We start from the raw sequence: 12,255 nt of genomic DNA on the forward strand, positions 1-12,255 counted from the left end.
CTATCAGATGTATCAAAGCTCAAACCACAAAAAATGTAATGCAAGATTACAAAAAGAAATATTGCATATGACTGTATCAAATATTTTCATTATATTTAATGGATGCAAAGTAAACGCCACTGACCTGTGTTGTCAAGTGACATACTTGCAGAAGCTTCATCAGTTACATTTTCACCTGTAAAGAGACGATATAACACTTTCTCAAAATTGTAATATACTTTTAAACTAAAGTGGAGTCCCCAGAGACCTATGGGCTCAACATGCACTGTTGGCGAGAGAGTCTGTCCTATGAGGGTTTACTGGACTGAGGGTTTAATGTAATGTAATGGACTGAGGTTAATGAGGGTTTAATGTACTTAGATTATTCTAGACATAATACGAATGCAAAAATTTGCTTAGAACTGCTCATATTGCATGAAAAGAATTGATATCTTGCCTGGGGACTGTGACGCTGCTGTTCCAGATTTTGAAGGTTGTTTAACCTTTTCATACATGGCTGAGGAATAAAACAAATAATGTTGTACTTAACACATCTGTCTACAAGTCTTCCATCAGATATAACAAAGTCTACACGTACCAGAACATACTTCAGGCTTTCTGGAGAACTTACGGCCTGTAAAGGTGCGGAGTGAAACGTAAAACTTTCTGGCAGCACCTTAATTGCTATTCAGGCACTAGCCAGTTCTAAACACAATGATTTCTTACATCGCTGCGGTGGGGTAGGAGGCCTTGGTGGCTCATAGCTCTCATCGGAGTCACTGCTTGTTCCGTTCCCAGCCAGGTCGTCATAATCAACTGGAAGCCTTGGCTGTCTTTTTCTTTTACCCCTGCCTAGTTCTTTCATGGGTTCACTTTCATCCGTGCTTTCGTAAAGAAATAGCTGCATTTTTCGTAGCGCATCTTCATAAGTCCCTGTAAGAAATGTTTTTTCTTTGAGTGCACAATTTTTTCGGGGGTTCAATACTTTATGCTACTTCCTAAACTACACTTACCCCAGATGATAGCTACTTCAGCCTTTAACGATGCATGGCACACCTGGCCATGAGTCGGTAGGCTCGGTGCCTTCCATCACCATTCGGACCCTTTTAGTCGGATTTTTCGTTACAGGCCAAAATGTCTTCAGGTTGCCATCATGCAGCCATGAGTTATGAACAATCCCGAGGCAGTTATTCTCGTCGGGGAATGAGACAACAGCAAATCTAAAATCTAAACAGAATAAAGAGCAGTACCAATGTCTACGTAAATACAAATACAGACACAGCTAATGTCCACACTTGCTTGCACACAAGAATTACAAAAGAGAAACAAAAGATAGGTCAAGAAAATCCTGCTGCCTATGGAGAGCTTTCATAGTAGGTGCACCATAGGAAGCACAGCGCACTTTTTTCCGTATGGGAGCTTCACACACTTCACTGCAATGTCTGTGAGTGGCCAACACTGAATAGCAGAGAGTGTAGACACAACATAGATGTTGAGAAGTGATGATTTGCACGGATAGCTGTAAAGATCTTCCAGATTCTGGTACTTCCTTCCGATTAACATTGCTTGGTTATTGCCCGCAGAAAATGCAATGTTTTCAATTTCAATGATGGAATAGTCCTTCAGCATGCATGTGCACTCTCTCTGGCTTGATCTCAGAGTGATATTGCCAGGAAAAGATACAATTCGGTACTGAGGCCCAATACAGTTACTTGGCAGTGGTCCCTCTTCATGCATTGCCGACAACCTGCCACTTGCACCACTGAGCCATCCGGTTGCGGGTGAAGGTTGCTTCAATATTCTTAGGTCACAAAGGCTTCGTGCAGGCTGCGACCGTTCCTCAATAACACGGTTGTAGAGTTGCTCTAAACATTTTTCTGGTTTCCGCACATACCTTTTTAATTTCTGCATGTAATTCTCAAATGGGAAGGCGCTGTAGCTCTCTAAGCATCCATGAATTCGCACATCATCTGCTACGTGGACCAAGCCATGCACATTGTGCGACACTGCGTGTTTCCCATAGATGGAAATGTATGTCTCAACAAAATGCTTTAGAAGCCTTTCTGCATAGTCAAGAAGCTCAGGGTCACACAACGGACTACAGAGTATGCGCACAGCACAATGCAGCGTCATAAAGTTAGCCATCAGGGGCCCAGGGATTCGTGACTGTAAAACCACAGGGCCTGTGTAGAGCAATACAAGTCGGAACTCAGAAGCTTTCCATCTTTCTATTTCCGACAAGCTCCGTGGCTTGCGAGACATATCTGAAGGTACATATTCTCTCATTTCATTGTTAGCTGCTGATACAGCTTCCCTTGCTGCCCTTCCAATCCTATATGCTTTGTCACCCCTCAGCCAAAGTAGAAACAATTTGCGTACAACACCAAGACAAATAAGGTGCATGTAATCGAATGGCACTTGCTTAACAAGATCCACTGGCAACTCCTTTAGAATGGTGTCTGTGATGTGATAATCATCTTGCTGGGAATTTCGGAAGCTTGTATCAGTCCTTAAGGGTGCATCAAGCTGAGGGAAACACATACGTCCCTGCAAGAATTCTCCTTCAGTAGTGCATTTCGTACAGCTGAAATAACCATTGTGTGCTTTGGTTCCCAAGATGTATGACTTTGCAGGAGCATCACATATTATAGCTCCAACTAGCACTCCCACAACATTGTTGGCAATGGTAAAACCTTGCTTGAGGACTTCCTTCAGTTCATGCACAAATTTTCTAAGAAAGACATTTGCATGTGAAGCCTTGGACTTCCCATAGTACACACCAACAGGAAAAGGCTCAGAGGCTTCAACATTTGCTACTTTGCAAAGTATTGGCCAGAATTGGTCTTGAGTACTTTTGGTTAGGGCAGCCCGTCTACATTTATATGAAGTACTATGGGGTCGGGCACATAAGGCAACAGTACCAGGGATGCGTGAAGCCCTCCTTGAGGCCAAAATGGCAATACTGTCCTGGTCCATTTGTTCTACGAGCGCCATCCTTGGTGTAGACAGCAGTGCCCTAGCAGATGATGGCATTTCCGAAAAACAATGGTGTGAACGTAGGATACCCAATAGCCCAGTCAGTGAAGTGTGAGGAATGTGTTCCTTTAAGCTCCATTGCCGTAAGCGTTCCGCAAACGATGCATTTGAAGACTGCTCTTGAGGTCCAGCATTGCGCTCGGCATCTCCACAACATAGTTGTGACGATTGCTGAACGTCGCATGAGAACTCTACGGCTTCAAAAGCGCTGTCATCAACAGAGCTGCATTCACTGATATTACTGTCACTGAGCACTTCTGGCAACGCGTCAAGGCGAGCGCACGACACTACAGGATCTTGCCCACACGATGAATGTGAGGCCAAGGAGGGCTCTTCATCGCTATTGGAGTCGGACAAAGGAAGCACTTCTGCTGAAGCTTCGCCGGGAGACGAAATATGTGGCCTAAGTCGGTTTCTACCTTACGGCGCACGCGCCTGAATATCGTAGTCCGCGGCACGGAATCCATTGTGCAACACTGAACCACACTTCAACGGCGACACACACTGTATGTGTAAAAAATACTGAAGGACCACCTATAACAAATATCATAACTGCACTTTAACAAAATACATGCATAGACGTTGAAACAAAGTACAAAAAAATGGCCACTTACTGTCACCGTTGAACGACGTCATCACTCCAAGTTCTTTGTTTGTGGCCATGCCTTTCGATAAGCGCACGACTGCACCTTCAGCCTATCGAGCCCTGACATACAAGAAAAATACTGTATGTGAGATGTTGAAATATAACTTATATGTACGCTTGATAGAGAGCCAGCAAATACTACTAAAGAAGAGAAAATTAACTCGCAAACTCACCTTAGCAGCGATTCTCGTACTGAATGGGCGCGCGCGCATACCGCGCAGATATGGTCTTCGGCTTGGACTCGCCTTGGCTGATTGTAGGCCGCAAAACCGAAACTAACCCAGCCTACCACCGTGCTGCGTTGTTTTTAGGCTATTACAATGCGGTGGTCCAAAAGTTTACAGACGACGAGAATTTCGAACAAAAAAAAAAAGTCAGAAGAAGCGTGCGTGCAGAGAGCGTGTATATATATATATGCTCTTTGCGTAATACGCTCAGGTGCGCTCGCTCTCTGAGGATTCTTTTTACCTTTTTTTTTCTTCCTGCGCGCTACAGCTGACTGCGGGTCTCCTTGCAACAGAGTAGCAAAAAAAAAAAGAACGTGCTGAAGAGTCAAGCTGGTAATTATAACCCAGACAACACACTACATCCCAGGGACTTCCCAAAAAAAGTCCAAACGTCCCACATCCCAACCAGGTGGTTTTTAGGATGTCCTTTAGACATGTGCATAGGGATCATTCCTAAAACATCCCTTGTAGGATCTGATTGGGACTTCAACTTAGCGGTGAAATAAGCTACCGTGTTGAAAATTGGTGATCCTAAACAATCGAAAACAGCAACTCCGCCGGAGTGCATGGGTGGCGCGCTTGCACAATTGCATATCTACATGCACGTGAAAAGCAATATATCCGCATTTTTCGTGAAAGTGTTCGTTTCTGTTTTTTTTTTTTTAATGTCGCGCCGTTATGAGGACGAGGGATCGATTGCTGACTGTGTGAGCAAGTGTCGCACTTGGTAGAGGCAGTACGACGCACGTACTCGCGCCACTGTGCTCCTCACGCACGCCGTGCTTTGCGTGCTTTTCGTGAAAGAGCAGAGACCGGCGGCCGCGCCGCGCGAGCGGTGTGTGGTCGTGGTGGTGTCGTATTTATAAAAACACCGGCATATTAACTTTAGAAGAATTGAATGAAATATTGTTATTTTATTGTTTTCTTTCTTAGGTTTAATACGCAATTGTTATTTAATTGCGCTTACTGCGAGCCAACACCTCCTCAAATAGTGGAGGATTTGCTGCGAGCACTGCGCAGACATTGCCATCGCATTCATGGCGCCCGGCGCGTTTGGGTTTGGATAGTTCGGACTCTTCGTTGGCCTCGTTTTTAGGTTTTGATCCGTGACGTTTCGTCGAAGAATCGCAAGCGCGCATGCCGTAGGTGTTTGCCTGGTTGCAAGATCTTGCCAATTTCAGCGTTTTCGCCTCTTCGGTAAGTACTTGACATGCCTGGGTTACTGCAATCAGCACGTTCTTAGCACTTTCTTCTTTGGTTCCCCACCGAACGCAGGTTGGCGTACGCTGAATTGGACCCTCGCAGCAAGAATGACACGTGGGAGTAAGTTTTATTTGTGACGCGATTTGGTTTATCTTCCGCAGAAACTGTTAAGCTCACTATGCTGATATGTTGTTGTTGGCCACGTGTGTAGATTGACACCGCGATCGTGGAACACATGGCTGATCTGCCTCGAATAACTGCAAGCCAGCGCGTGCGTAGTGCCGTGGAGAACGATCAGAAGTCCTGGACGACAAAGAAAAAACTTCAAAGGTTTGTTGTACATCTTTTCCACGGCAACTGACATAAACGTAAAAAAAAATTTTGGAATGGTCAAATGTATGTGTCAAGTAAATATTGCTTTAACCATTTGTAGTGGGCTATGGACATGAATTAAGCATTGCTGCACATAAGACTGGCTTGCCCTCAGTTTATGCCCAGTACCAAAATTTTTTGCTCTCATTATGACACCATTTGTAAGAAAAGCCAGAACTTATGTTCAAAACAGCGCATATTCATGCTATTCTTTTATTCAGTTGCATGTGAAAGTCCTGCTGCTGGCCATCAGTTAGCGGTTATCAGAAGAAAAGGGCACAACCCAGTCTTTGTACTGGTATTACCGTATCTTTTGTGATTATGATTTTTTGTCTTACTGAAACAAGAAACTGAAAAATGTATGTTGGTGTTTCTGCTACATCTCTATGAAGCAGCAGGACCTGTTGCTCAGTCACTTGGTGCATATTAGCAACTGGCACCGTGTCTGGCTTCCCTATACCTCCACCTTTTTTCAGTGCATGTTGTTTCATCCTTTACCAGCAGTCAAGTAGTCTCACGCAACCGAAGTGACCAACTAGCCCACTCTGTTTGTCAAGTAGGTTTTACTTCCAAACAAATGTAGCACGTTTGTGATATGCACTGTTGCTCAATGATATTCTTTTTGCATGTGCTAGCTGTGTACACATATACATGGTCTTTTTTCTTTTTTCAGCTGCTTCTAGTAGTGGTGCCCCTGGTGTGCCCCTTTACCCAAATGTCTGCACCTTTGCCTGCCGGTAATGACATAGAAAGTGCTCAGCTTCCTGGACATACACGTGCAGGTTACGAGACGGAAAGCATGCAGCTTAGACTTCATGCTTGTAAATGCAAAAGTCGTCACCGTCGTAATTAGCGTAAGCTAAAAGGAGAAATTTCTGCTTATGAGCACGTAATCATGAAGCACGCTTTACTCCTCTTAAACTAGCAGACATGCAACACACAGTCGTGCTATGTTTGTTTTGTGCACCATTTTCATGCATATTTGTGCTTGCAGTGGATATGCATACACATGAAGGATTTGAGATAACTGATATTTATTCTCCAACCAAAGTTACGAAGACACGTAAAAACCCGACGTTCGGAACCAGCTCGGTTCCTTCCTCAGGGGGGACTGCGGCGGCTTGGCAGCGGCCTCTTAAGGCACTCTCGCGGCGGTAACGACCCCACGCATTACCGAGGAGCGTAGCCCATGCGCATACACCGGGGGGAGAGTTCCGAGTGAACGGTTGATATTTTGAGTGGTCCTCTGTATATGCCACGACTCCAGTAGTAACCTCCTCCTCCACTGGTTTCACTTTCGAGGATGGCGGTTCCGTTGAAGTCTATTCTGTGGTCAAACGTCTCTGCGTGCTCGGCGACGGCGCTGCGTTCTTTGTTGAGTTTACGGACGTCGTTGACGTGTTGCCTAATTCGTTCGGGGAAGTTTTTGGTCTCGCCGATGTAGACGAGGGGCAGTCGGCACACGGTATTTGTAAACGACGCCGGGTGCCCTGTCCTTTGTTGGTCGGTCTTTCGGGCGGGGAAGGAAGCGGCCCAGCGTGCATGAAGGCACGTGCGCGATGTGCACGCCTTCTTTTCTAAAAATCCGAGCCAACGCCTCGCTGGCTCCCTGGACGTATGGGACCGACACGCGTTTTGGAGAGCTGTTCGTCAATGCTGGCTGGGAGTCGCGTAACCTCTTTTTCTCTGCGCGGCGGGCGACGGATCGAATGAAATTTCTTTCTGGGATAACCGTTTTTTCTGAGGTCCGCAATTACGCGGGCCTCTTCTTTCCGGCGTTCCGTGTCAGTGGAACATATCTTTTTTGGCTCTCTGAAGTAATGTGGACACAACGGAGGCCTTGTGGGTGGAGGGATGGGACGAATCGTATTGAAGGTATCGGCCGGTGTGCGTCGGCTTCCTGTAAACGGAGAACTCCAAGTCACTGCCCTTCTTGCCACCTGGACGTCGAGAAAGGGGAGGGTGCGCTCGCGTTCACACTCGACCGTGAACTGTATGGCTGGGTGAACGGAATTTAGGTGCAGTCTGAAGTTTTCAATTTCAGATGTCTTCACGATACAAAAGCAATCGTCCACGTAGCGAAGAAAGAGTTTGGTCGCGGCGAGAAGGAGCCAAGTGCTTCCCTTCTATATGTTCCATGGTCAGGTTTGCCATTGTGACGAAGATGGAGGCTCCCATTGCGGTTCCACTGTTTTGCCTGAAGATTGTTCCTTTGTAGGAAAAATACGTGCTGGACAGGCAGAATTCCAGTAGGCGGCAGAGTTCGTCAATAGTGAGTGGGGTCCTTTGACTCAAGCCATCGTCGCCCTCAAGAGCAGCACGGGCACAGGATACAGATAAGGGTACCGGCACATGGTGGTGAACCCAGATACGACGTCGAACGAGACCAGGCTCTCGTCTTCGTCGATGCTCACTCTGATGACTAGCTGCACGAAGTGGCTGGCGTTCGCGGACATGAGTTGGGGTATTCCCGGGTGAGAGGGGCGATGATTCGGTGCAGAAGCTTGAAAGGGCTCGGCATGGAGAGGGGGCAGTGACTTGGAGTTCTCCGTTTACAGGAAGCCGACGCACACCGGCCGATACCTTCAATACGATTCGTCCCATCCCTCCACCCACAAGGCCTCCGTTGTGTCCACATTACTTCAGAGAGCCAAAAAGATATGTTCCACTGACACAGAACGCCGGAAAGAAGAGGCCCGCGTAATTGCGGACCTCAGAAAAAACGGTTATCCCAGAAATTTCATTCGATCCGTCGCCCGCCGCGCAGAGAAAAAGAGGTTACGCGACTCCCAGCCAGCATTGACGAACAAGCTCTCCAAAACGCGTGTCGGTCCCATACGTCCAGGGAGCCAGCGAGGCGTTGGCTCGGATTTTTAGAAAAGGCGTGCACATCGCGCACGTGCCTTCATGCACGCTGGCCGCTTCCTTCCCCGCCCGAAAGACCGACCAACAAAGGACAGGGCGCCCGGCGTCGTTACAAAATACCGTGTGCCGACTGCCCCTCGTCATACATCGGCGAGACCAAAAACTTCCCGAACGAATTAGGCAACACGTCAACGACGTCCGTAAACTCAACAAAGAACGCAGCGCCGTCGCCGAGCACGCAGAGACGTTTGACCACAGAATAGACTTCAACGGACCGCCATCCTCGAAAGTGAAACCAAGTGGAGGAGGAGGTTACTACTGGAGTCGTGGCATATACCGAGGACCACTCAAAATATCAACCGTTCACTCGGAACCCTCCCCCGGTGTATGCGCATGGGCTACGCTCCTCGTAATGCGTGGGGTCGTTAACCGCCGCGAGAGTGCCTTAAAGAGGCCGCGCCAAGCCGCCGCAGTCCCCCTGAGGAAGGAACCGAGCTGGTTCCGAAACGTCGGGGTTTTTACGTGTCTTCGTAACTTTGGTTGGAGAATAAATATCAGTTATCTCAGTTTACTTACCCAACCAGACAGACTTCTGTCTAATGTTTACCTTCAATTCACATGAAGGATTTGTTTTTGTTTTTCTCAGCTGCTTCTGCGAGCCCTGCTCCTGGACAACAGCGGGAGGCTCTGTGTTTTAAACGCGTGCACTTGGACGTCATGCTCGTAAATACCAATTCCTTTGTCATTCCTGGCATGAATTTCGTTGGTAAAGCAATAAGTAAAATTGTGCATTGTTGTTTACAAGCACTTCAGAATGAACCAGGCTTAAAGGAGAAGGGACCGACAACTGACCAGAACTTGTGATTAGATCCTGTCAGAAATGAAAAGACCGTGGAATATACTGACATATTCCAGCATCCTTTGGCGCTGTGAGTAGGATTTTTATCTCTAATCGTGTTAAAAGTAACAAAAAAAAAGGTATGTCATGCAACCCATCACAAGAGCCTTGAAGCTAGATTGCGGAGTCGATCACTTTGCTGTACGTAGTCACATCGTCTGATGCCGTCATGTGTGCCATAATTAGTCCTAAAAATCTTAGTATGTATATTATTATCCATCCCCGCTCTATTCTGTGGTGCTTATGAGGTAAAAGGAGTTGCATGGTGACGAGAAACGGCGCTGCCTTCACGGTAGGCAGGGACCATGTCGAGCCGCGGCGCATGCGCGCGAGTACACACACATGCAGTAAACCGCCGCACTCAAACACGAACCGCTCTCACGCTCACTGTTTGCAGCATGTCTTATCACGTGTGTATACGACTTCATATCCGTCCAGATAGAAAAATTCGAATTACAAATGTTTCACGGCATATTCCACATTACCATTCCTTGATTATACACTGACTGGTAAGCTTTCTGTCGCGCTAAAGAAATAGGTACCATAAAAGTTGGTTGTCGGTCCCTTTAACCTCTTAACGCACACACAGGACAATATAGGCATGCTGTATCCCCGTTGTGCACCATCTTTGTGCGTTGTGTGTGCAGTATGGACATGTACATTAGGCTTTGGCTTTTGTTCTCAGCTGCCTCTGCGAGCCCTGCTGTTGGACGCCAGCTGGAACGCTCTGCGTTTGACAGCGTGCACCCCAGATGTCATGCTCGTAAATACAGAGTTCTTTGTCATTGTTCTCATGATTCTAGTGTTGACAAAGCAATAGGTAAAAGCAGGCACTTGTGCATCTGGAATGAGTTTGACCCTGTCTCAGGATACATAAGACAATATAGTCATGCTATGTTCCTGTTCACCATTTTCATGCAAATTTGTGTGTGCAGTACGTATCATACATGCAGGCTTTGTTTTTGTTGTCCTCAGCTGCCTCTGCAAGCCCTTTGCTGGACGCCATGGAAGGCCCTCACTCGAAAGTGTGCACCTTAGACTACACGCTCATCAATACCAAGTTCTTTGTCCTTCTCGGGGTGATTGTAGTGCCATATAATAGTGAGGCAATAAATCATTTTTGCTGGTCACTTGATGTTCTATGCATGTTGCTTGGTTTCCGAACACTGGCTTGGTTTTAAGTGATCTAGTTATCTATGTGAAAAAAAAGTGGGTTGGTTGGACGAGGAATATGCTTTCCTGGAGTGGCAACTGGCTCTCTCAGGTAGGGGGTGGTGAGCGCGATGAAGCAAGTTAACTGTTATGGGAGCAAATGTCCCACCCTTTGAAATAATCCTGAAGTAAAAAGTGGTCACATGTCCCAATAACATCCAAAACGCATGCAGTTTTGGGACATCCCCAAAGGTCTTTTTTTGTATCACTTGGGATGTTTTTCCACCTTGTGTGGGACGTCTTTTGGAAGTCCCGAACTCCCGAAAGGGACGTCATTTGGATGTCCCTAGGATGCCTTGCGTTGTCTGGAAGTGACATAAACATGCGCGCATATTACCTTGTAAGCTTTAATGAAATGTCAGCATGCAAATTTATGATCGCCAATTAACATATCTGAAGTTACCATGCTAATGAGAATATTACGGAAACTAGTCGCCAAGAAACTCGCCGTCACTAGAATTACCCTGCACACCAACTTAGGAGCTGGTGGGTAGGGATACTTCCGATTAATATGGGCTGCCACGAGGACATACACCCGGGACATCGTAACTTGGATGTGGGATGTCTGGGCATTTTTGGGATGTCATTGGGATTTTGCGTGTTGTCTGGGAAGTAAATTGATCGTGTATGTAGTACTTTATCGCTGTGGCATACGTATATACCGATTTTAACGCATTTAGGCTCTAGAGAACGGATGTCGGAGGGCTTGCCTCGAACTCGGTGTCGTGTGTGATGCTCGCTTGTACTTGCGAGTTGCAGCGCGCGGGAATAACTAAAACTTATTTTGTTGTACTCGCAGTTCGCTTTGATCAGCTTCCTTTGTTTCTGAAGCGTGGATTGGCGAAGAAGCTTTCCAGGTCCTTGATTTTCAGGAAACCGCGCCTCAACACCAACGAAAGAGGAGGGTTATATTGCGGCCTATGCACATGCGCTTGCGGGCGGCTCTCTTTGCATACCCAGTTAGGGCCAGGGCTACGATGAGGGCGCTGGTGGCGGGGTTTTCGCAGCGCCGCCTGGGCAGAGTCTGACGTCTATATAGGTAGGTCTCGCTTGCATGTTTGGTTATCATACTTTTTCAGTACAATACACCATCGGTGCTGCTGAATGAGCGATAAAAAAAGTTCATGTATGAATAATTGAAATACTGCTTGTCTGTCGTTGGCTGTGTAAGTAATTACATTGACTCTTCCCTATGTTGCCATTTTATGATTATCAGTTTACTGGAAAATCTGCCCCGTAAATAAAAGCTTTAATTGAATCTACCTTTTATACCCACAGACCGCATACACGTTGTCGTTGTCTCAGAGTCGTATAATCCTGCAAAAAGTGCATTAATGTCTCGGCGATCGTCACTAAAAGAGGCATTCTTTATAGGAACATTTCGATTAGTTTTTGTTGGCGTATTGTTCTTGAATGTGGAGGTGGCCAGAGGTAGCATTGAGATATTAATCATGCTTGCTGTGCAAATGTTCTTGTGAATAGAGGCAGTTATCCAAGGCACTTTCAATAATGTAGGCAATGGAAACAAAGTCCTTTTTTTCCTTGAATTACTTCGCATAGTTTCCTGCTGTGTTCGTAACACTTTCATGACTTAAAGCCACCAAGTGCAGGAACATGAGAACTTGGGCACGAAAAAAATATTTTGGTGAATGCCTACAACTCGCATGAAAACATAGTAACATCACACTACATGCGCCAGTTATGTCGGGTGCTCAAAGTGCACGAGGTTTTCGGCGTTTTCGTGCGCCTGTCTCCGCTTACATAGATTGTAGTAGTAGTATGTAGTGGCCGCGTGCGGTTAAAGTTAGGTGCGACCG

At 46.5% G+C, this 12,255-nt stretch overlaps 1 protein-coding gene across 1 annotated transcript in view; it reads right to left on the reverse strand.

The window, feature by feature from the left end:
* Nucleotides 1–361: 361 nt before the first annotated feature.
* Nucleotides 362–12,255, reverse strand: part of LOC119400085 (uncharacterized) — a 17,790-nt gene continuing 5,896 nt past the window's right edge. Inside the window, exons 3-5 of the mRNA XM_037667013.2 lie at nucleotides 706–912; nucleotides 578–613; nucleotides 362–496 (exon numbers count right to left, since the gene is read on the reverse strand). Of these exons, the coding sequence (XP_037522941.1) occupies nucleotides 396–496; nucleotides 578–613; nucleotides 706–912 (344 nt within the window). The 3' untranslated portion in view covers nucleotides 362–395. The remainder of the gene's footprint in view (nucleotides 497–577; nucleotides 614–705; nucleotides 913–12,255) is intronic.

Source organism: Rhipicephalus sanguineus, chromosome 7, assembly GCF_013339695.2.
Source record: "Rhipicephalus sanguineus isolate Rsan-2018 chromosome 7, BIME_Rsan_1.4, whole genome shotgun sequence".
Lineage (NCBI taxonomy): Eukaryota > Metazoa > Arthropoda > Arachnida > Ixodida > Ixodidae > Rhipicephalus > Rhipicephalus sanguineus.